The sequence below is a fragment of the Scardinius erythrophthalmus genome (assembly GCF_964197995.2).
Source record: "Scardinius erythrophthalmus genome assembly, chromosome: 16".
Taxonomy (NCBI): domain Eukaryota; kingdom Metazoa; phylum Chordata; class Actinopteri; order Cypriniformes; family Leuciscidae; genus Scardinius; species Scardinius erythrophthalmus.
This window is the reverse complement of record NC_138236.1, coordinates 35867102-35888170: the sequence shown is the minus strand read 5'-3', so window position 1 is coordinate 35888170 and position 21069 is coordinate 35867102. Positions and strand designations below refer to the sequence as shown.

Below are 21069 nucleotides of genomic sequence, written 5' to 3'. Positions count from 1 at the left end.
ACACAAACCAATGTTAAAGGTTATCCCATTTCTTCGGAAATTTACAACCAGAAACTGCAGTATTGTGGGATTATTGATTGTTACTGTGAGTGACCACATGCTGACCGTTGCAAGATGGCGGACGCACTGACGTGCCTAGAGTGGTCGAATTTTGAATCTACGTATTCATCTCTATGGTGTGAACGCCCTTTTAGGGAGGTGAACCAATCAAAATCAGCATTACTCAATTAATATTCATGAGCTAAGCCTTCGCCATAAAAGGATTTGTAATTCCGGGAGATAGTTGCAAGCGTTGTAAAGACAGGATGACAAGAATTGCTCTCACACAATTGAAACTGCAGACACATTTATTGTTAATGCAGTTATTATATATTGAAACAAAGTATACAAGCATAATAAAATACATTAAATCGAAATGTATCTATTTAAATAAAACATTAACTAAAAATATTAAAATAAAAAGGATGTATGCAGTTCACTATGGTGTTTGTGGTTTCTGGGTGACTCACTTTTGAGACTTCCTCTCTCTTGACTATAGAGTCAGTGTGTGAAACAGCAGATAAGCGCAGTGTGTGACTGTCTGCCGTGAGAGATGGGAGACCTCCAGTCCTTGCGAGTCTTCATCAACTGTCTGGATCAGCAGTCTCTGCCCCGCATCCTGCAGGTCTGCTCTGGGGTTTATTTCCAGGGTACGTTTCATGCTTTTATCTTCTCTGCATATTCTGGATGACACTTTTTCAAAGCAATATGCTAAATCCTACGGTTCTTCGTTCAGAGTTTTGTTAAGGGTTTCCATGTCAGTAAATGTATTTTGCATTGTAATTGTTAATTATTCCAGTTTTGTATATTTTAACCATCATCCTTTTGTAAAAATAAGGAACAATAATGTTATCTTTGGAATTGATTTTATTGTTTTTAAGTTTTGGTCCCATTGCACACGAAAACATGAATTCACAGCATGTTTTATCGCAAACAGAAGTGATTTGACATTTGCCAGGCGTGCCATCAAATTAAAATTTTATGTTCACACTTCACACAGGTCTGGTTTTATTAAAATGGCTGTGAGGTCCCTTCGACCACAAACAGGACATGACACTTTTTTTCCCCCATCAAAGTGGTTTACGTTGTGCCCTTCACTACGAGTAAATATGTGACTGAATCTGGTTTAGTATTGTCTGCATTGCATCAAAAAAACAATAGCCTATAACGATTGTTTATATAAAGGGGGAACTCAAATCAACTGAAGATTGCTCATGACTGCATAAATCATGCATTAAATCAGCGGTTGCCAGCAGTTTCTGTTTGTCAGAATTTAGGTCAAATGGTGAAATCAAAAGTAGTTTGTTATACAAAAATTAAAATCTTGGTTTTGAAAATGAGGGCATGTCTCACGACCCGTCCTGGTTGGCATCTGCCTGTTAGGCTTCTCAAGCGACAGATATATTTGCACTAAAATATTGAGATTGATTAGAGGCCTTTGACATCAACAACAAGAAATGAGTGTTTTCTCTTCACTTTTAAAAGATAAGCCTGTTTATATCCCTAACCTAATTATACACTGAATTGTTTGATTTGAATAGTTTGTTTTCCCCTGCTGCAACAGATTTTTGGGTTGCAAAAGTTGAAATCCACTGCTTTAAATAAAGATAATATATTTGAGTGAAGTACAATATTAAAAATGAAATAAATAGGCCTTCAAAAATAAAATATAATCAATACCACGTAAGGGATTTACTTTCAGAATTCAATGTAACAACTCCCTACGCCATGTTTGACTTTGTTTTAATGCGATCAAATGTTGTCGGAGTAAACTTTTAAAATGAACGCAGATGGTTATGCAAATAGGACATGATGATGTGTTATTTTCAGGGTCCATATATGAGCTTTCGGGAAGTGAAGTGTGTTTATCTACTGGAGATTTGGTGAAGATCATTGGCTTACAGCTCCTGTCTGTGTCTTGTGAGGAGATTGACACTGGATCTTCATATGAATTGCCTACTGACTATTCAGGTGAACCTCTAAACAACAGCAATACACACAAACTAGAGTTGATTTAAATAACTTCCTGTATTATTCAACACATCAGCATATACAGTGAATAACAGCCCAAATGATTAGAGGTAAACTGGGACAGGATTCATGGAGACAGGGATAGCTGTAGGTCAGAGTAATGGTGGGTAATGTGCCGAACAACAGAAACTAAACCCTAACAGGAAATTTCTCAAGCAATTGACCTATCGGTAAGCCCCGCCCCCCTTAGTTACTGTTTCAAACTCAGACAAACAAATGGAGTTGCTAACTCATTCAATGACAGCTGTCAGTATGACAAAAGCCACATGATGTTTAGATCAGTTATGGACACAGAAGGACCATCTCTGGTCGAGGAGCATTCATGTGGGGCTTAAATATGCCATGGAGGGATATATAGAAGATTTTAAAATAAATATGGTGGGTAACAAAATTAATTTGGAAGCGAGGGTTTACAGATCTCAATGCAAACGGGAGAAACCTCATGTTGCGGTCGTAGATGACAACATCCAGGATCAACACTGTTCATGTACCGCAGGGTAAAATGAAATTAATTTACATTTAACCAGTTTAATATATAGAGGCACTGAATTGTAGACCAGTCTGTACAAGACTACAGAACAGTTAGCTATTTAGGTTTGTACGTTAGCATGGAGTCACTAACTTTAATAGCAACTTAATGGAAGTATGAACCAGAAAATGAACGTTTTCGTCTTCATTGGGATTGGGGTTGAATCCTTAGGGAACCAGGTTAATGCGCCCACATCTTTGGATTAATACACTGCTTAATCCAAAGCAGACATTTTGCTCCGTCTTGTGTGGGTTTAGAAAATGGAATAAAATAAATCCCATTGCCCATCCTCTCAGGATACCTGCAATCAGTGTTACAAGTACCCCAGGCACATCGTTTTATCATTTTTGTAGCATAAACACCATCAAACCGGTGAGAGCTTCGGATCTTCCAGTGTTTCTCTATGGCGCTGAAACCTAAAGATGTCCGAGTTCCCCGTGCAACTGATACTCAACTGCCATTGGCTCATCTGCGTTCGAGGGGAGGGGCTTACCAATAGGTCAACTGTAAGACCTTTCGGCACGTCAATTACTCCAACCTACAGATACCCACACTTGTCTCTCCATGAATAAGTCATGATGCTAGTTCTTCAACTTAAGCTCAAGGTGGCTGTTGTCCTATTGGGAATTCATTTCTAAACCAAAAGTTAGGGCAAGTTTATTGATTTTCCCACACTGTGAATCTCTCTAGGCCAGTTCAGACTCGTCGCTGAGGACCTCCCGTACAATACAATAGAGGAAATTGTGGGTCTGTGTCCTGTTGGAGTGGACGCCTGTGGCTCCTTCATCTTCACAAGCAGAGAGGAGTTGACCATAGAAAACTTCACGGTTCCCGCAGGAAAAGAGTTGACCCTGCTTTCAGTGGAGGCGGCTGACGATGGAGAAAGACTTGCACGCTGTCATGTGCTGGGGCAGAACAAGGCGTCTGCAGAGATACTCCTTCCTCTATCCCTCAAAGGAGAGTTTTACGAGTCCGAAAGTGACCGTGGTTTCACTCTACAGGAAATCATGTCATCGGCCAGGCTGAGCTGCCGGCGCTTCCGCAGCACAAACATGAAGAACTGTGGCGCCTTGATGGTTTTCAGCCCGGTGTATGAAATTAGCGCCATTATGCATAGTAAGTACAACAGTGTTACTTTACTTTAGAAATCTTGGTTACACTTTATTCTAAGGTGTCATTGTTACAGTGTAATAATAAGCGACATGTACTTACTATAGGGGTAGGATTAGGATTTGGTTGAGGGATATTTGCATGTAATTATGCATAATTTACTGTTATTACTATGGTAAGTACATGTAACATACGTAACAAAGACACTGTAAAATAAAGTGTTACTGAAATCTTTATCAAGTCCTTTTTCCTCTGACATGGTGCTGGTGCCAAAGCCAGATATGTAACTGTCCAGAACACAGAGTGCTGCAGTTTTGACATATTTTTGTAGGCCGGTGTCTCCTTTAGGACTCCAAGCGATCCCATTGGCTCAAATTGCTTTTAATAGGTACTCTCTTTAGCACCTGATTACGATTCCAACAAAATTCATGTTATGATAAATGCTGTTTCAACTACGTTATAGTGTCCAATTCTGATGGCTTTAATGTTCCTGTCAACCTCTGTAGTCCCATTTAGACACTTGATAGCAACTGCATTTTCAAGACAAATAAAACCTTTAAAAAAATCACAAGGGCCTGGTTTCACAGACAAGGGTTAAGCTAAATGCATGCAGACTAAAATGAACGTTTCAGCTGTTTTAACTGAAAGCAACTTGCACTGAGATATCTTAAAATATATCAGCACCATTGTTTTGTCTCAAGATGCACACCAGTAATGTTTTTTTTTTTTTACTCTAAGTCACATTTATAAAAGATAATTGAATGTCCTAATTTAACTAAGGTCTACTACTGGCTTAATCTAAGCCCTGTCTGTGAAAGAGGAGGAAGGGGTATTACTGATACATTTTATAGTATAGTCATAGAATAAAACGTGAAAACATCCTTGAACCTTATTTCAGGCATTTAACCAAAAGCTCATTGACTTCAGGGCAATAGCAGCAGAAGTGCCAAAATCAAAACTCATTTCCAGGTTTTAGCATACAAAAATACGTCATCCTCCCACTACAGGAAAGGTAGTTGTGGGCCAGAAAAAATGGCTCTGCACTTACCCACAAAACCTTCTGGTCTCAAATAAGGAACTGCAAGCGTCTCAGACTGGAAATCCGCACTAAACTTTTTCTAAAAAGCCGCAACCTGAATCTAGCAAGAATGAAGCAAAAATAACTAGATTACACAAACCAGATTCCTTGCATTAAAACAAACACTATAACTACCAAGATAATTCACTCATTAATATGAATGGGAGAAAATTCAGCATGCACAAATTCTATCTTATTAAAAAAGAGCCAATCTTTTAAGAAGCTCCGAAAAAGAAACCCATAGAAAAAGTTGCACTATTGGCTGGACTTCCAGTACTTGCTAATTGAGGATAAATATTTATGGGATAGTGCATGTCAGATTTTTCTGTGTTGTTATTGGTGATTTTGCAATGTGTTCTTTAAATGTGGATTAGGCAAGCAGTTTTTGAGATTCTGATATTACCCAATTCAAGTTCCTCTTTCCTCCCTTTGATTATAATCAATGAAGCAGTCTGAACTGAAAATGAGTTGCAATTCATTTAGTTATATCTTTCAACGTTGCATCAAAAGCATTTTGTAATTTCATTACATTATTTTTGAGGCTAATACATGTACTCAAAACTGAAGCACTCATAAAGTCTAAGGAAATAATAATAAATGTATTAATGTGATCAATTCCTGTACATCACTGATTGGCACGTTAGTGGAAACATTGGCCGGTTCCAAGAGGGGTTTGCAAATAGCCCAACACCAATAAGGGCTTTTGCACCGGCTAGTTCTAGGAACTAGACACCGAGAGCTAACCCTTAGGAACATTTTCCTGTTTGCATTCGCACCGCTAGTAGGAACTCTGAAGCGACATAAGCCGCAATTGTTGTTGTGACTTTTATTTTGATGGCGCTGAGAACGCCAGAGCCTGAGCACACAGCGCTCGCATTCTCTGTGTTCACTAGTTTACGATCTGTCTAACAGTCCTGTGTCTAATACATTATTGGATAGAACTGTTATACATAGAAAGTAGACAGTATATGAAAAGTTAGTAGCGTTTGCCGTGTGGTTGATGTCCAGTGTTGCTAGCTGAGCAGAAATACATATAATCATGTTTCTCTTGGTCCCCTCAAAGTTGGATTTTCTCCTTGTCGTAAAGGTTAAGAGGTCCGTCTATCACTGTTTCCCATGTTCGTAGAGTTAGTTTCTGGAGTAAATATATAGGCTATAATCTGTGTTTACACAGCTTTTTAAAAAATGGCGGGTGCTGGTGTTTTGCATGTGTTCGGCCAATCAGCGTCACTAACGTCACTTGCAGTTCCTATAGCGCAGGTTTAGACCCGACTCTGAAGTAGGAGCTAAATTAGCTCCTCCAAAAGGAGTTCCTAGAACTAAAACCGTTCCTAGTTTCTGCAGTGCGGATGCGCCAAAATCCTGGTACTTCAGCCAATAGTTCTAGGAACTATGAAAAGGTTCCTCCGGTGCGAAAGCCCCTAATGAGAACCACCATGTTGGTGGAAAAAGGCAATCAGCTGTCACTCAATCCTGCTCCTGGAGGTCCACCTTCCATCGCCTACCTAATCTAACACATTAGAGCCAGCTACTCAAGGACTTTGGCTTTACCTGAAAACTACAGGCTGGTGTGTTGAGCTGGACTCCTCCAGGAGTGGAAGGGAGCAGGGGTGTCCAATCCTCCTCCTGGAGGGCCACAGTGCTGCAAAGTTTAGCTCCAATCCTTATTAAAACACCTGAACCAGCCAAGCAAGGTCTTGAGGATCACTAGAAACATTTAGGCATGTGAGTTTGGGCAAGTTGGATCTAAACTCTGAGACATTGGCCCTCCAGGAGCAGATTTGGGAACCCTAGTCATACAGGCTTGATACATGAAAATGGTCCTGGAATAAATGATTGTTAATGATTTTTACATTTAGTGAGGAAGAACGTGGTCAAGTTCCCCTCCAGCCTGGAAGTGGATGTCCAGGACGTGACAGAAAACTTACAGGATTTAGTGTTCATAACTCCGCTATCACTGACTGAAGTTGCAAGTCAGTCAAAGGAGTCCTTCCCCACTATGGCAGAGATCCTTGATAGCCCAGAAGGCGATCCGTTTTTTAATAGCAGCTGGTTCAAAGAACTGCAAAGTGGAAGGCAACTCGTGTTGCATGAGTGTGGCCACACAACATTCATATTAGCCTCGACTCCAAAGGGAAGGAAGGGGAAACAGTTCTACTTCATCTCAGAGAGGTATGGTGGACGAATGAGAAGAAGGGCCCGGGAATTCGGATCAGTGTACGAGCTATACTTGGCATCCTCTCAGTCTCCAGGTTTGAAAGTTAGCGTGACTCGGCACTCCGAGGCGGAAGAGGAAGAGGGAATTCCTGCGCTCAGCGTTGGCGAGCAGCTAGAAGTGTTGAGGATGGATGGACTCAAGGATAAATCTGGAGCTGCTCAGAAAGTAGAAAGTCTAATTTGTAAACGGACTATGGAAGTGGACGACGAGGATGATGAAGATGAGGAAGACGACGACAGTGAGGAAATCTCTCTGCCACTGTTTATGGCAGGTCACTTTGTGGAAAAGCTTTCAGACAACAAGAAGTATAAGCTAACTGATTTAATGAAGAGCTCTATGCCCCTGGATGTCAAAGTGGTGACTCGGGATAAAGACCTAGAGAAAGATCCCCTAATGGGGTTAACAGCACTTAAGCTTGAGGAGACTTTCACAGAGACCATAGTATTGGCAAGCCTATTCAATAAACCAAATTTGTGTTTTGAGTTGCCAGTACGTTGGTTACAAATGTCTCTCTGTTTCACCTCTGATAATCTGCCATGGTCCAGTGATGAACCCCCAGAACTTAATATAGAGACGGTCACTGAGGTGACCGAGAAATTCTACTATGAATATCACAAACTCATAAGCAAAAATGAGGAACCTCCTCCTCGTCCACCAAAGCGCAAACCATCCAATTCAAAACCACCTAAGAAGTCCCCCAAGCCTAAAAATGTATTACCAGATGTAAAGAGCAATGTGACCACACAACTGGACGACCTCTCGCTTCATCAGACAAAGGGTAAACGGGCCCCGGCTCCACCTCCGCCAGACGATGTAAGAACAAAGCTTTATTCACCCAACTAAAGTAGAAATGTAGGAATCAAACAGTAATGGTTTTGTTCTGAGTCACATTCTCAGATAAGCTACTACAGGATTATCCATTAAAGCATTTGCCAAATTCCCCTCCGTGGTTAATGTTTATGATGAGAGACGGAAAAATCGATAGCTCACATACTTTCATGGTCAAGTTAACAAGCACAGTAATCAATCCTATTTAAAGGAATAGTTCACCCAAAAATGTGATCATCTTGTCCAAAATCCATATTACTTTTTTTTTTCTGTGAAACAAAAGTTCTGCTGAATTATTAACATGCTCTTTGCTTTACAATGAAAGTGTTTGGGGATGTCAAACTCCAAAAATGACAAAGCACCGTACAGTATTGTCAGTGTTCGAGTGGTCTCAAAACTCTTTTCAGTTTCAATATCAGTAATTAAACCTGATTATATGTTTTATTTTATTTTTTTAGAAACTTTAGTTATTCATTACTTACTCATACATGTCCACAGAAAATTGTTGTGAATACATTTTTGGTAGAATTGAGAACATGTCAGTGCATCATCTCCACTGCATTATAGACGAAGAAAGACATTTCTACACAAAGAATCATGTAATAAAGCAATTAATAATTACATTTTGTCAGTGGCAGAAATTAAGTTTTCCATTAGGGGCTGATATTCGCCCCCTTAAATTGATTCCCAGGGGCATTTGTACCTTTAAGGGCACATGGCATGAATAATGTTTTCGATCTTTGCAAAAAGCTGCATTTAGATGTATTAACATAGACTATTTATTGCAGTTCAGAGGGCAAGGGTGCGTTTTCACAGCAACTACAAATGCATTGATTAATGTAAGATTACATTAATAAAATTTTAACTAGATTAAAAAGTTCGTCGAGACAAACTTTAAGTTGGCTTGAGAAAGCCGGACCAGAAAGTCTGAAGAAGTTTGAAGTAGTTTGGAGTTTAAAGTAGTTTGAAGTTTAAATTAAAGTTTAAATTAGTTTAAAGTTTAAAGTAGTTTGAAGTTTAAATTAAAGTTTAAATTAGTTTAAAGTAGTTTGAAGTTTAAATTAAAGTTTAAATTAGTTTAAATTAGTTTGAAGTTTAAAATAGTTTAAAGTTTAAATTAGTCTTAAGTTTAAATTAGTTTAAAGTTTAAATTAGTTTGAAGTTTAAAGTAGTTTAAAGTTTAAATTAGTCTATGAGTTTAGAGTTTATAATACGAGTTTATAAGTTTAAATGAGTTTAGAGTTCAGAGTTTATAAATTTATGAGTTTAAGAGTTCATAAGTCTATGAATTCATGAGTTTATAAGTTAATTAGTTTATAAGTGTATGAGTTTAGAGTTTATAAGTTTAAATGAAATAAATTTAGTAGTTTGAAGTTTAAATTAGTTCAGTTTATAAATGTATGAGTTTAAAAGTTCATAAGTCTATGAATTCATGAGTTTATAAGTTAATTAGTTTATAAGTGTAGAGTTTATAAGTTTAAATGAAGTAAATTTAGTAGTTTGAAGTTTAAATTAGTTTAAAATTTAATTTAGTTTGAAGTTTAAAGTAGTTTGAAGTTTAAAATAGTTTGAAGTAGATAGATAGATGAGTTTATTAGTTTAAATTAGTCTCAATGGCTTTTATATTATATAGAATGGCAGTTTGATTTAGTTTAGGGTTTCAAGGAGTTTAGATTTGAATTTTTGGCAGTTCGGCAGTTTAAAAAACCTGAGCATTCCGCAATTTTAATTCAAATGTTTTTTTCCGAGTTTTGATCGTCATTTTTAGGAAAACCGTAAGTCCGATCAGTCTGAAAAGATATAGCAACTCGAGTCAGAACAGTCTGAGTGTCTGTGCCGAGTTTGGAGTATGTAGAGTTAAAGCTCTAGGAGGAGATCCATTTAGTTTGTTTTAGTCTCAGAATAATAATAATATTAAGTTTAAATAGGATTTCAGTAAGTTGGCTCTCTCAAGCCAACTTAATTAGAAAATATGAAATGATGGAAAAAAAGAGAAAAGCCACATTTTTTTTTTTTATTTTTTTAATTGCAGCTGGTTCTAAGAACTACAAAGGAAATCATTCATTCAGGAATGAAGCAAGCGACGGGCTTGTCATTGATTAATTCACTAAACTATTCCGTTAAAAACGGAGACAAAGTTCAGATAAGGCTTGGGAAGGCATTGCACGAATTGTATTGACCACTTTTACGGTGCTCTTATGTCATTGGAGATATTCGGTTTCCTTATTTTCATTGTATGAACTAAAGCATGTCATTCATAATGGTATTAAAAAATGCAAATGTTTGGAACAACATGAAGGTGAGAAAATTATGATCGAGTTTTCATTTTTGGGTAAACTATTCATTTTTTCTCCTAAGATGGTAAAAACATAAATCAGCCCTTATAAAGTCTTGTATGGTAACCATGCGCTTATGCATACTGAACAGGAAAAATAGCATCGTGTTCCTCTTTTCTTAATTTGTTAAGCTGACTCAGAGGCTTATAAACTTGACTCTTTTTTTTTTTCCTGTGACAGTCCCAGACTCCAGACCAGCCCCCTCCAATCTTGCCTAGGAAAAGCCTATCAACAGCAGAGAGCATCAGTATGCCCAATATGTACGTGAAAGGTCCCACGAAGGCACGAAATGCAGGTTGGTTTGTCTTTACATTTAGATATTTAATACTTTCATGATTTTTAACATCTTTGAACAGCAAAGACCCAAAACCAGGGAGAGAAAATATGTAGATTTTAATCTATTCTTTTCTTTCCTTCCACCAAAAAAAAAAGCAAGGAGACTCTCTGACTCTGACCACGACTATGAGTCTATCGAGGACACATTTAACCACCCCCACGAAAGCCTTTTCTATTAGAACAAGGACACTTTGTATTCATGTTAACAAAGGAATATAGCTACTGTGTCTTCATAACAAGAAGTGTAACAAACTCCAAGAAATCAAACAAAGTACCAGCCAATATAGAGTCTCCACAGCACAAATACGAAATACTTTTCGTATATATACACTTTCTAAATACTCAAAGTTGTGCCAATGCAAGGTTTAACAAATATACACTTTAATGTAAATTAGGCAATGTCATTTGTACTGCTTATTCTTTAGTACATGCTGAAATGTAAAGAACAGAATTACGTTTGTAAATGTGTATGCTTTTTATTAAAAATTACCAAAAATAACTGAAATATATGGTTATATTTTTTTCCTTGAAAACTACATATATAAGAAATGGGCAGATGTGACAGAAAGGTAATTAGGCTTCATTGTCTGTTGATCTGAAGTGGTCCTCATCAATGGTGGAGAAAATGTGTCCCTCGTTGCTGAGAAAGTCCACAATTTGTCTGTAAACAGGTAAAGAGAAGCGAGAATCAAACAGCAGTTAAAACAACAGTTTCGTGACAAGTTGATTGTGCAGCAGACAGATAAGAGACTTCATTTATCTCATTTCTTTTAGTTCTGAGTAAGGAGTTGATTCACTTTGAATGTCGACTTGGGTTGTGTTTTTTAGATGGCTCACAAAACTGTTTTAGTTTAGTGTTAAAAAAAAAGGTGTTGACAAATGTTTGCATATTGTGAGCTGTGAAGCATTTGGTAGGAAATGAGTAAGTTCACTAACGACCAACCCTGTGTCTAAATAAGCCTACTTCTGTATATAGTATATAAAGCTAGGGTTGGCATGGCACTACATTTCAGTAGTCGGTACCAATACCAGTCAAATGACACGGTTCTCGGTACCAATTTCGATCTCATAGCAAAAAAAGATATTTTTTAACTATTTGAAAATTAAAAATATTAAATAAATTATATTAGTTAATTTTTAATACTATTAATGATCTTAAGTAAATAATTCATTAAAAAAAAAGGGCTTTCTAAAATAGGACTGAAAAAACAACAACATCCAACCGGACTGTAGCAGCATTTTACAGTTTCTACAGTTTAAAGTGAGCAGCGCATCAACACAATGGAGCGGTTCACACCAAAAGCACTCAGAGCCATTTAAGGTAATGCTATATCTGCTAATATCATTATCTAGTGTATATATGACAGTATATGACTACAACCCTTCAAACCAGATTTGTGATGTTTATATATATATATATAGTTAAACGACATATTTAAAAGTTTTTTCCAGTGGAAAAAAAATTTGTCATACCTTAAAATAGCTTGAATGTAACTCGACACCCTTGCCTCATTTAGTATATGTGGATCCATGAATATGCTAATGAGCCCAGCCTCCACTCACAGCAGCTCAGAGATCCACTCGGACGATTTCTGTCCCTCCATTGACAGCTACGCAACAAACTTTGAACCTTCAAAAAGTTCATAAAGAGGTCATAAAACTAATCCATATGAAGAGCAGTTTAGTCCAAATTTTCTAAAAAGACTCGATTACTTTATATATTTAACAGATTTAAATTAGGCTTTTATTCACATATTATTGATCAGGGAAACAAACAGAAGTTCAACCGAACCTGCTTGACGAGTGAGAACAAACCTTGTGCAGAAGCTCAAACGTGATGCATAACACGAGAAAGAACCTCATTGGTTCTCACACGTCAAGCAAACATGCTTGAGATTCTGTTTACCACAACTGATGTGTGAGTTGATGAATGTTAATGTGAATAAAAGCCTAAATGAAATCTGTTCATCATATAAAGCGAACGAGTCCCTTAAGAAAATTTGGACTAAACCGCTCAATTCATATGGATTAGTTTTACAATCTCTTTATGAACTTTTTTAAGCGTCAAAGTGCTAGTTGCGTAGCTGTCAATGGAGGGACAGAAATTGGGTGAACTATCTCTTTAAGGTAGCAGTTTTTGTGCATTTATATTATACTAAATGTCTTTAGGCTACTGTTTTTCATAATAAAAAACATATCGGCCTAGGCCAAATATAGGATAACCACTACTATTTTGCCGAGTTCACGCGCGTGATCATAGGTAACTAAACCTATGCGCGTGAACTCTGCAATCGACTACTTTGGACTTTAACCGAAAAACAGGATGTAAACAGGTATTTGCGCTGGCTTAAATAACATAATTTTTATACATTTCTTTCACATCTACTGCAGTCAGATCCACTCGTGTTCACTCTGAAGGAATCACTCACATTTTCTGTGCACTTGTAATGACACATCAAGGATGTTAAGAGGCTAAAAGCAGGTTTAAACATTGCCCCATTGAAGTCAACAGGCTGCAAATTTTAAAAATAGAATAACTCGGTGTAGGCAACACCGATTTTTGTCGTTGTTCTCTGTATTGACAGCACTCCAAATGTACAAAAAAATGAGCTCAATGTTAAAATTGACTGGAGTTCTGCTTTAAGGACCCTACACACCGGGACGAATATCGGCTCGTGTTATTCGCCAGCGTTTTTCAACGCGTTTTTTGTGTTCACACCCAAGCAATTTTCGCTGACGATGAGCCAAGTGAACATGCAAATTCATTCCCTGACATTAGATGGCGCTTAATGTAAAACAGAAACCACTCCATAACAGTTCTCTTTTATCAAGATTTTTGTAGTCGCTGTCTCGTTTATCATATAGTTCTTTATGTTCCGACACCAACGAGACCAGCAGCTCTACATTCATCTTGCCTTGCATCTTCCTCGTCTTATTTCTTCCCGGCAGTGTTTAGACGCTACTTGGTGTAGATCTTCTTCGCCATTACGTATGTGTGCTTGGCAAGACCGTTTTGTGTTTGAGCGCCCCCAAGTTGTGTTTTACTGTAAATTCAGAAGCTCCAGACACGTGAACAAAAGCGCCAATCTCATTGGCCGTATAGTTTTTGACGCGGCGCGTCAAACCAAAAAAACGTACCCGAGGCGTTTTTAAAAAAATTACGCTTTTACGCGTGGCGTTTTTCGCGCCGGTGTGCACACTCACATTGGCGCCCTTTGTTTAGTCACGAGACGTTAAACGTCGGCGAATATCGTGCGCGAAATTCGTCCCGGTGTGAACAGGCCTTTAAAGTAAAAAGATGACTGTGACAAATAGTAGTATTTAATTAAATACATTTATGGTGAGATTAGGCGTACTACATTTTATTTAATTAAATGCATTTATGGTGAGATTACCATACCACATTTTCATGTCAATCTGTGTTCATATTTGACCACGAAACATGCGCTGTCACTTTAATTCAGCGCGTGCAGCACAGCAAAAATAGACTCGGTGTGGAAACGATCGCTGCACTGCTGTAAACGCACTGCACCTGGATTGCATCGCCGGACCGCATCCGCGTGCAGTGTGAAAGCTCTAACCTGTTAACATGGGTGCGAAAAAAAATACACACCACATGCGCACTGAAAACGGAGTATGTGTGAAACGGGCATAAGTCTGGAGCCCTGCCTTATAATCAAACATCTATACTGCACAATGAATGTCTTCTTTACATTGTGTTTGTACTGTGTACTGTTGGCTAACAAAGGTGTTCGAGAGTATTAACTTGGTACCGAGTCTTGATTACTAGTACTTTTGAAAACCCAAGCAGTAAATAAAACCAATACCCAGATGACCTACTGATCTGCACAAATTCTTAAAGGGATACTTTACCGATTAGCATTAAGCTTTGTATCAGTAGAAACCCGGTAGTATTTTCGAGTGACCGTGTTTCCCTCCCTCATGTCCCCCTGAGACGAGAGATTTCTGTATTGTGTGTCTGGAAAAAAAACCCTGATGACGCAAAAATGGTCATTTAGCTCATCTGAGGCTTTTCTGTCCAGAGGCGAGAGACTCCAGCCAGTAGGAGGAGCTCGTCCCGCATGTCTTCAACCCGCCCATAGGGGGATCTCACCATAAAATGGTGTCTGTTCAGTTTCGAGTCGACTAGTAGCCTAGTTGTATCATTTCTTCCGATACTGCCCTCTGTAACCGGTAGGCGTGGCTTGGGAGTGTCCTCGTAGGGTGAGCGAAGCAAGTGCATTCTGGGAGTTGTTGTCTTTCATCCACATGAGCCAAAAACACATTTTCTGGCTTTTCTCAGTCTAGAAGGCACCAACTTCTAAAATAATTTCACATTTCTACTACATAAATGACCCAATTTAAATACACATTCATCTTTCCAGAGGTGAAATATCCCTTTAAGTGCGTTTGAGGCCTAGGATGAGAATTTCTCATACAAGTAAACTGCTGGAAACGGTACTTTATTTACAGTTGATAAAATTCATGTGATTTTTCACACATAGCTTGTTATCTAGGCTAACAGCTCAATACGAGAAAACGTCACATCACAGTTTTATTTCCGTTTTTGCCACTTTACATTTACTAACAAATCTTTACGCGAACACACTTGCGTTTTTCTGGCATGAATATACCGCAAGACGTGCAAAAGGACATTCGCTTCTCTGCTTAAGCACACTGAGATGAAAATTTATTTGAAATCTTACTTTAATAAGTGTAAGCATGAACATCGTAAACAAATCATCAATAGTGGGTTCCCTTTTGTGGTCATTAAAGGGGTCTTGAACTGGATCATTTTATTATTGTATGTTTCCTGGGGTGCACTTATAATGTTAGTATGATTTTTACATAAAAAATTGTCATAATTTATAAATAAAAGGCATTTTTCCAAGCCTGATTTTAGCCTCTGATTTGAACGCTCTGTTTGAAGGGGCGTGTCTGAGTGAGACTTCAGTGTAAACGCCCACTGCTGTGATTGGCTGCTGTGAGACTTCAGTGTAAACGCCCAGTGCTGTGATTGGCTGCTGTGAGACCTCAGTGTAAACGCCCACTGCTGTGATTGGCTGTTGTGAGACTTGTGTAAACGCAAACTGCTGTGATTGGCTGCTGTGAGACTTCAGTGTAAACGCCCACTGCTGTGATTGGCTGCTGTGAGACTTCAGTGTAAACGCCCACTGCTGTGATTGGCTGCTGTGAGACTTCAGTGTAAACGCCCACTGCTGTGATTGGCTGCTGTGAGACTTCAGTGTAAACGCCCACTGCTGTGATTGGCTGCTGTGAGACTTCAGTGTAAACGCCCACTGCTGTGATTGGCTGCTGTGAGACTTCAGTGTAAACGCCCACTGCTGTGATTGGCTGCTGTGAGACTTCAGTGTAAACGCCCACTGCTGTGAGACTTCAGTGTAAACGCCCACTGCTGTGATTGGATGCTGTGAGACTTCAGTGTAAACGCCCACTGCTGTGATTGGCTGCTGTGAGACTTCAGTGTAAACGCCCACTGCTGTGATTGGCTGCTGTGAGACTTCAGTGTAAACGCCCACTGCTGTGATTGGCTGCTGTGAGACTTCAGTGTAAACGCCCACTGCTGTGATTGGCTGCTGTGAGACTTCAGTGTAAACGCCCACTGCTGTGAGACTTCAGTGTAAACGCCCACTGCTGTGATTGGCTGCTGTGAGACTTCAGTGTAAACGCCCACTGCTGTGAGACTTCAGTGTAAACGCCCACTGCTGTGATTGGCTGCTGTGAGACTTCAGTGTAAACGCCCACTGCTGTGAGACTTCAGTGTAAACGCCCACTGCTGTGATTGGATGCTGTGAGACTTCAGTGTAAACGCCCGCTGCTGTGATTGGCTGCTGTGAGACTTCAGTGTAAACGCCCACTGCTGTGATTGGCTGCTGTGAGACTTCAGTGTAAACGCCCACTGCTGTGATTGGCTGCTGTGAGACTTCAGTGTAAACGCCCACTGCTGTGATTGGCTGCTGTGAGACTTCAGTGTAAACGCCCACTGCTGTGATTGGCTGCTGTGAGACTTCAGTGTAAACGCCCGCTCTGTGATTCTGCTGTGAGACTTCAGTGTAAACGCCCACTGCTGTGATTGGCTGCTGTGAGACTTCAGTGTAAACGCCCACTGCTGTGATTGGCTGCTGTGAGACTTCAGTGTAAACGCCCACTGCTGTGATTGGCTGCTGTGAGACTTCAGTGTAAACGCCCACTGCTGTGATTGGCTGCTGTGAGACTTCAGTGTAAACGCCCACTGCTGTGATGCTGTGATTGGCTGCTGTGAGACTTCAGTGTAAACGCCCACTGCTGTGAGACTTCAGTGTAAACGCCCACTGCTGTGATTGGATGCTGTGAGACTTCAGTGTAAACGCCCGCTGCTGTGATTGGCTGCTGTGAGACTTCAGTGTAAACGCCCACTGCTGTGATTGGCTGCTGTGAGACTTCAGTGTAAACGCCCACTGCTGTGATTGGCTGCTGTGAGACTTCAGTGTAAACGCCCACTGCTGTGATTGGCTGCTGTGAGACTTCAGTGTAAACGCCCACTGCTGTGAGACTTCAGTGTAAACGCCCACTGCTGTGATTGGATGCTGTGAGACTTCAGTGTAAACGCCCGCTGCTGTGAGACTTCAGTGTAAACGCCCACTGCTGTGATTGGCTGCTGTGAGACTTCAGTGTAAACGCCCACTGCTGTGATTGGCTGCTGTGAGACTTCAGTGTAAACGCCCACTGCTGTGATTGGCTGCTGTGAGACTTCAGTGTAAACATCCACTGCTGTGATTGGCTGTGAGACTTCAGTATAAACGCCCACTGCTGTGATTGGCTGCTGTGAGACTTCAGTGTAAACGCCCACTGCTGTGATTGGCTGCTGTGAGACTTCAGTGTAAACGCCCACTGCTGTGATTGGCTGCTGTGAGACTTCAGTGTAAACACCCACTGCTGTGATTGGCTGCTGTGAGACTTCAGTGTAAACGCCCACTGCTGTGATTGGCTGCTGTGAGACTTCAGTGTAAACACCCACTGCTGTGATTAGCTGACATGCTTGTATATGAAATAGCTAGTATTACATGTGGAACTCTCTCGAAAACATTTACGTTTTTACGATCACAGCTATCGAGATTAACGAATCGTGAAAAGTATTGATCATATATTTAGATCTATTCCATCACCCAAAAGGTTGCAGTGATGAGCATTGAGCAGATGACAGACAGTCTGTTGATGGCGTGAATGAAGAGATTTCATCATCGCAATGTCTGCACTCTCACGAATACTCACCAAATAACACTGCAAACACAATGTAAATACAGCAACAGCATCTTTGATTTCATAACGAGTTTTGGCAAGTGTCCAGATAAACTTGTGCTGTGTGATTGACAGCTTGGGCGAGATTCTTTGATTGCTCTCTGTGTATAATTTAATCACAGTTTAAATAAGGTTATTTTTATCCTACCAAGAGTTGATTGTTTAGTCACTGGCTTGATTTACTAATGCATAAACAGTATTCAACGATTTTGAGAGATAATCTGTCTGAACTTGAATAATTATACATCAGAAATCACAGAACAGGCATTAGAATAAACATGATCATTTCCATTTTTATGGCGTTTGCTGGCAGATCCATATCGTAAAAGTCTGTTTGCAAAACCTGCGCCGAAATTTACCAAATGATCCACAGTGAAATACACCGAATACAAACAAATATGCAGTGCCGAGACATTCACAATGTTGAAAAAACAAAAACAAAAAACACTATCCAAGCTTTAGGATCGTTTGGAAGGTAACGGTGTCGATCTTTTCTCGTTCTCATGTTACTATTCACTAACGCTCCAGTGGGCGGCACTAAAGACCAGTGGTGTAGACGTAGGCGTTGATATTCTTCTGCAAAGGCGGTCTTTCGCTGCTCTGTGACGTCATAGGTCTCCACTTTTTAGATCCTGTCATTTTCTGACCTTGGTTTCAATAAAAAGCAGTTTTTGGAATAACAAGGAAATTCTGAGTTTTGAAGCTTACAGGGTACTTTTATAGTATAACGCAGGGGTTCCCAAACTTTTCCATGCCAAGGCCCCCCAAATACCACTAGGTTCTGGCCAAGGCCCCCCTTACGGCACATGTAGAAATAAATAAATAAAACATCTAGGTGAACATCAGATTATGTGATGGTGTTTGATACCAGCCAATCAGAAAGATTATAGAGATACACCGATTACAATTTTCAAGGCAGATTCTGATTTTTCATTTAGTTAGCCGATTCTGATTTCATTTTTTCTAACCACTTTACAGCACACACATATTTATTTTCTATATATATATATAATAAAACACCAAAAACAACTTTAAATTGGTACATTTTCTATAAATATTTTTGTCTTCATTTTCTTTTCTGACATAGCCTACTCCAGTTCTTGTTAACACACACTATACATGCAAATTATGTGCATTTTAGGTACTTTTTGTGTGAAATCTTTTTTTTTTTTTGTCCATCAAAGTGTGCTTTCACTTTAATTGAGCGTGAGCAGCGCAGCAAAAATAGACTCGGCGCCGAAACCCTCCGCTTCACTACTGCTCATGCGACGCTCCTGCTCCTGCTCGAGGTGTGAATGCACTCACTGAACATGCACGCCGGAAAAAAATCGTGCTGCTCACGCGCCGCTCGCGGTCTGAAACGACCGTAATTCACAAGGTTTCCTACATGTGCGTTCTGTGTGCATGTGTGATGCTGATGTTGCGCGATGTTATTCATGCGGCGCCCGAGTGCATTTGAATCGGCATATGTCAGACTGAAAATCCCGTGAAAATCGGCCAATTCTGGTCACTAGGGCCGATCAATCAGTTCATCTCTAAAAGATTAGCATTAAAAGTATAATGTTCAGATAGGCTATGCAACAAATTATTATAATGTTATTTCATAACAATACTCACATTAACAAATATTTATTTTTTAACATTTTTTAACTCTTTTTTTTTTCCGCTTTTTTTTTTTAACTTGCTGCGGCCCCCACTTTGAAAACCCCTGGTATAACGAACTCTTAACGGTCAAACTGTCGTAACACTTGTTTCCGTCTAAAAGGTCCTAAATCAATGTAACAACCACACAGCCGGGGTCCGAGCTATAGAGGACTAATAACGAATGATTCATTTTCCTAATTTTAAAATACATTTTCCTAATATGAATGTAAATATGTAAAAATTATTGCACAGCATTATCTTATCTACTGTTATTTTGAGATAAAGATATTTGAAATGGTACAATCTAGATGGAGCTAGATATCAGCCATCTAAATAACCAGTTTCGCAGCAACATTCAAAACTCAGCTGTGTCAGACTGTTTTTAGATGATGTGGCTTGATGATCTGTGCTTAAGAGCTTTTTGTGGCCAGTTCTTTTAATAACCTGAAGATGCCTTCCGGGTGTTGCAGTGAAAAGACTTTTGAAAAGGTCTTGCTTATTTTAAATCAAAAATGTGCTGTTCCTCACGTGATTATTTAATTTTAAATTTATAAAATCGCATTTATTTACAAAACTGTCCTGGGCATTTCGGCGCATCCCTTCCTCCCCTTCCCAATAATAACATTAATTTAGTAAGTCTCATGATTAGTTAACAGTGGACGTGATCAACCACAAGTATTGAACACTTGCTAATATATCTAGTTCCCATATTCTCAATATTACAAAACTGCAAAAAAAAAGTCTAGATCTAAAAAGGGCTCATTTGCACATTCATAGAACCGCGTACACTAAATGAGGCAAGGGTGTCGAGTTACATTCAAGCTATTTTAAAGCATCACAAAAAAAAAGTGGACATTTTTTTTTTTTTTTTTTTTAAATATGTCATTTTGATGATCAAAGATGAGTTTTAAGGGATAAAATGATTGACTACAGGAGTCTTTAACTGAATAAATCTTATTTGTATGAACATCTAGAAAACTTTTTCCTTGCACCACATTATCACACTGATTACAAAGATGACATTTAAACATCTCTTTGGTTTATCCGCTAAACAATAGCTTCCACGAGACTGTGATTTATAATGGTGAACTAATGTGTCCGCTTAAGTTGTGCTGCTCTTATCAATGGAAAATCTGGAAATGTATCTCCCAACAAATCACCACTCTGTAAAATACTATGATAACTTTGTTAAAGACAAATCCTGAAATACCATTTCTATCCAAGAATAGTCTAGGAAACAAACTATTGAGTCTCAAGTCTTATGAAAATGGAGCTCAAGTTCATGAGAAATAACAAATTAAGCTTCCTTTGACAGGCAAAAGAGGAAGCCCTTCAGAGAAATGTAAGGACGTGCTATTCTCACACCTCATTCGGGTAACCAGAAGAGAAACGGAAACTAAGAAAGAGGAAGATAAGGGTAAAATCTTTTCTTTTGGGTCAAGGTCCACTACAAAAGCTCTTTCTTTATAGAGACACATCTCAGGAGGAGAAGTTTGTACCTGATAACACTGACGCTCATGCTGTTCAGCTTCTGCTTGAGGTCTTGCATGCTGATGCCTTGAGGCTCATGACAACTCTTGATCAGACCCAAAACCTGCACAAAGACCACAACTCAACATCA

At 39.2% G+C, this 21069-nt stretch overlaps 2 protein-coding genes across 2 annotated transcripts in view; one reads left to right on the top strand and one right to left on the bottom strand.

Moving 5' to 3' along the window:
• Positions 1–281: 281 nt before the first annotated feature.
• Positions 282–11007, top strand: themis2 (thymocyte selection associated family member 2). The gene is made up of 6 exons (XM_081389283.1): positions 282–689; positions 1870–2010; positions 3290–3715; positions 6647–7818; positions 10350–10464; positions 10602–11007. The coding sequence occupies exons 1-6, from the start codon at positions 593–595 to the stop codon at positions 10682–10684; spliced, it is 2034 nt and encodes a 677-aa protein (XP_081245409.1). The 5' UTR covers positions 282–592; the 3' UTR covers positions 10685–11007.
• rpa2 (replication protein A2) overlaps positions 9858–21069 on the bottom strand; it is a 38192-nt gene continuing 26980 nt past the window's right edge. Inside the window, exons 8-9 of the mRNA XM_081389291.1 lie at positions 20948–21042; positions 9858–11166 (exon numbers count right to left, since the gene is read on the bottom strand). Coding sequence (XP_081245417.1) covers positions 11079–11166; positions 20948–21042 — 183 coding nt within the window. The 3' untranslated portion in view covers positions 9858–11078. The remainder of the gene's footprint in view (positions 11167–20947; positions 21043–21069) is intronic.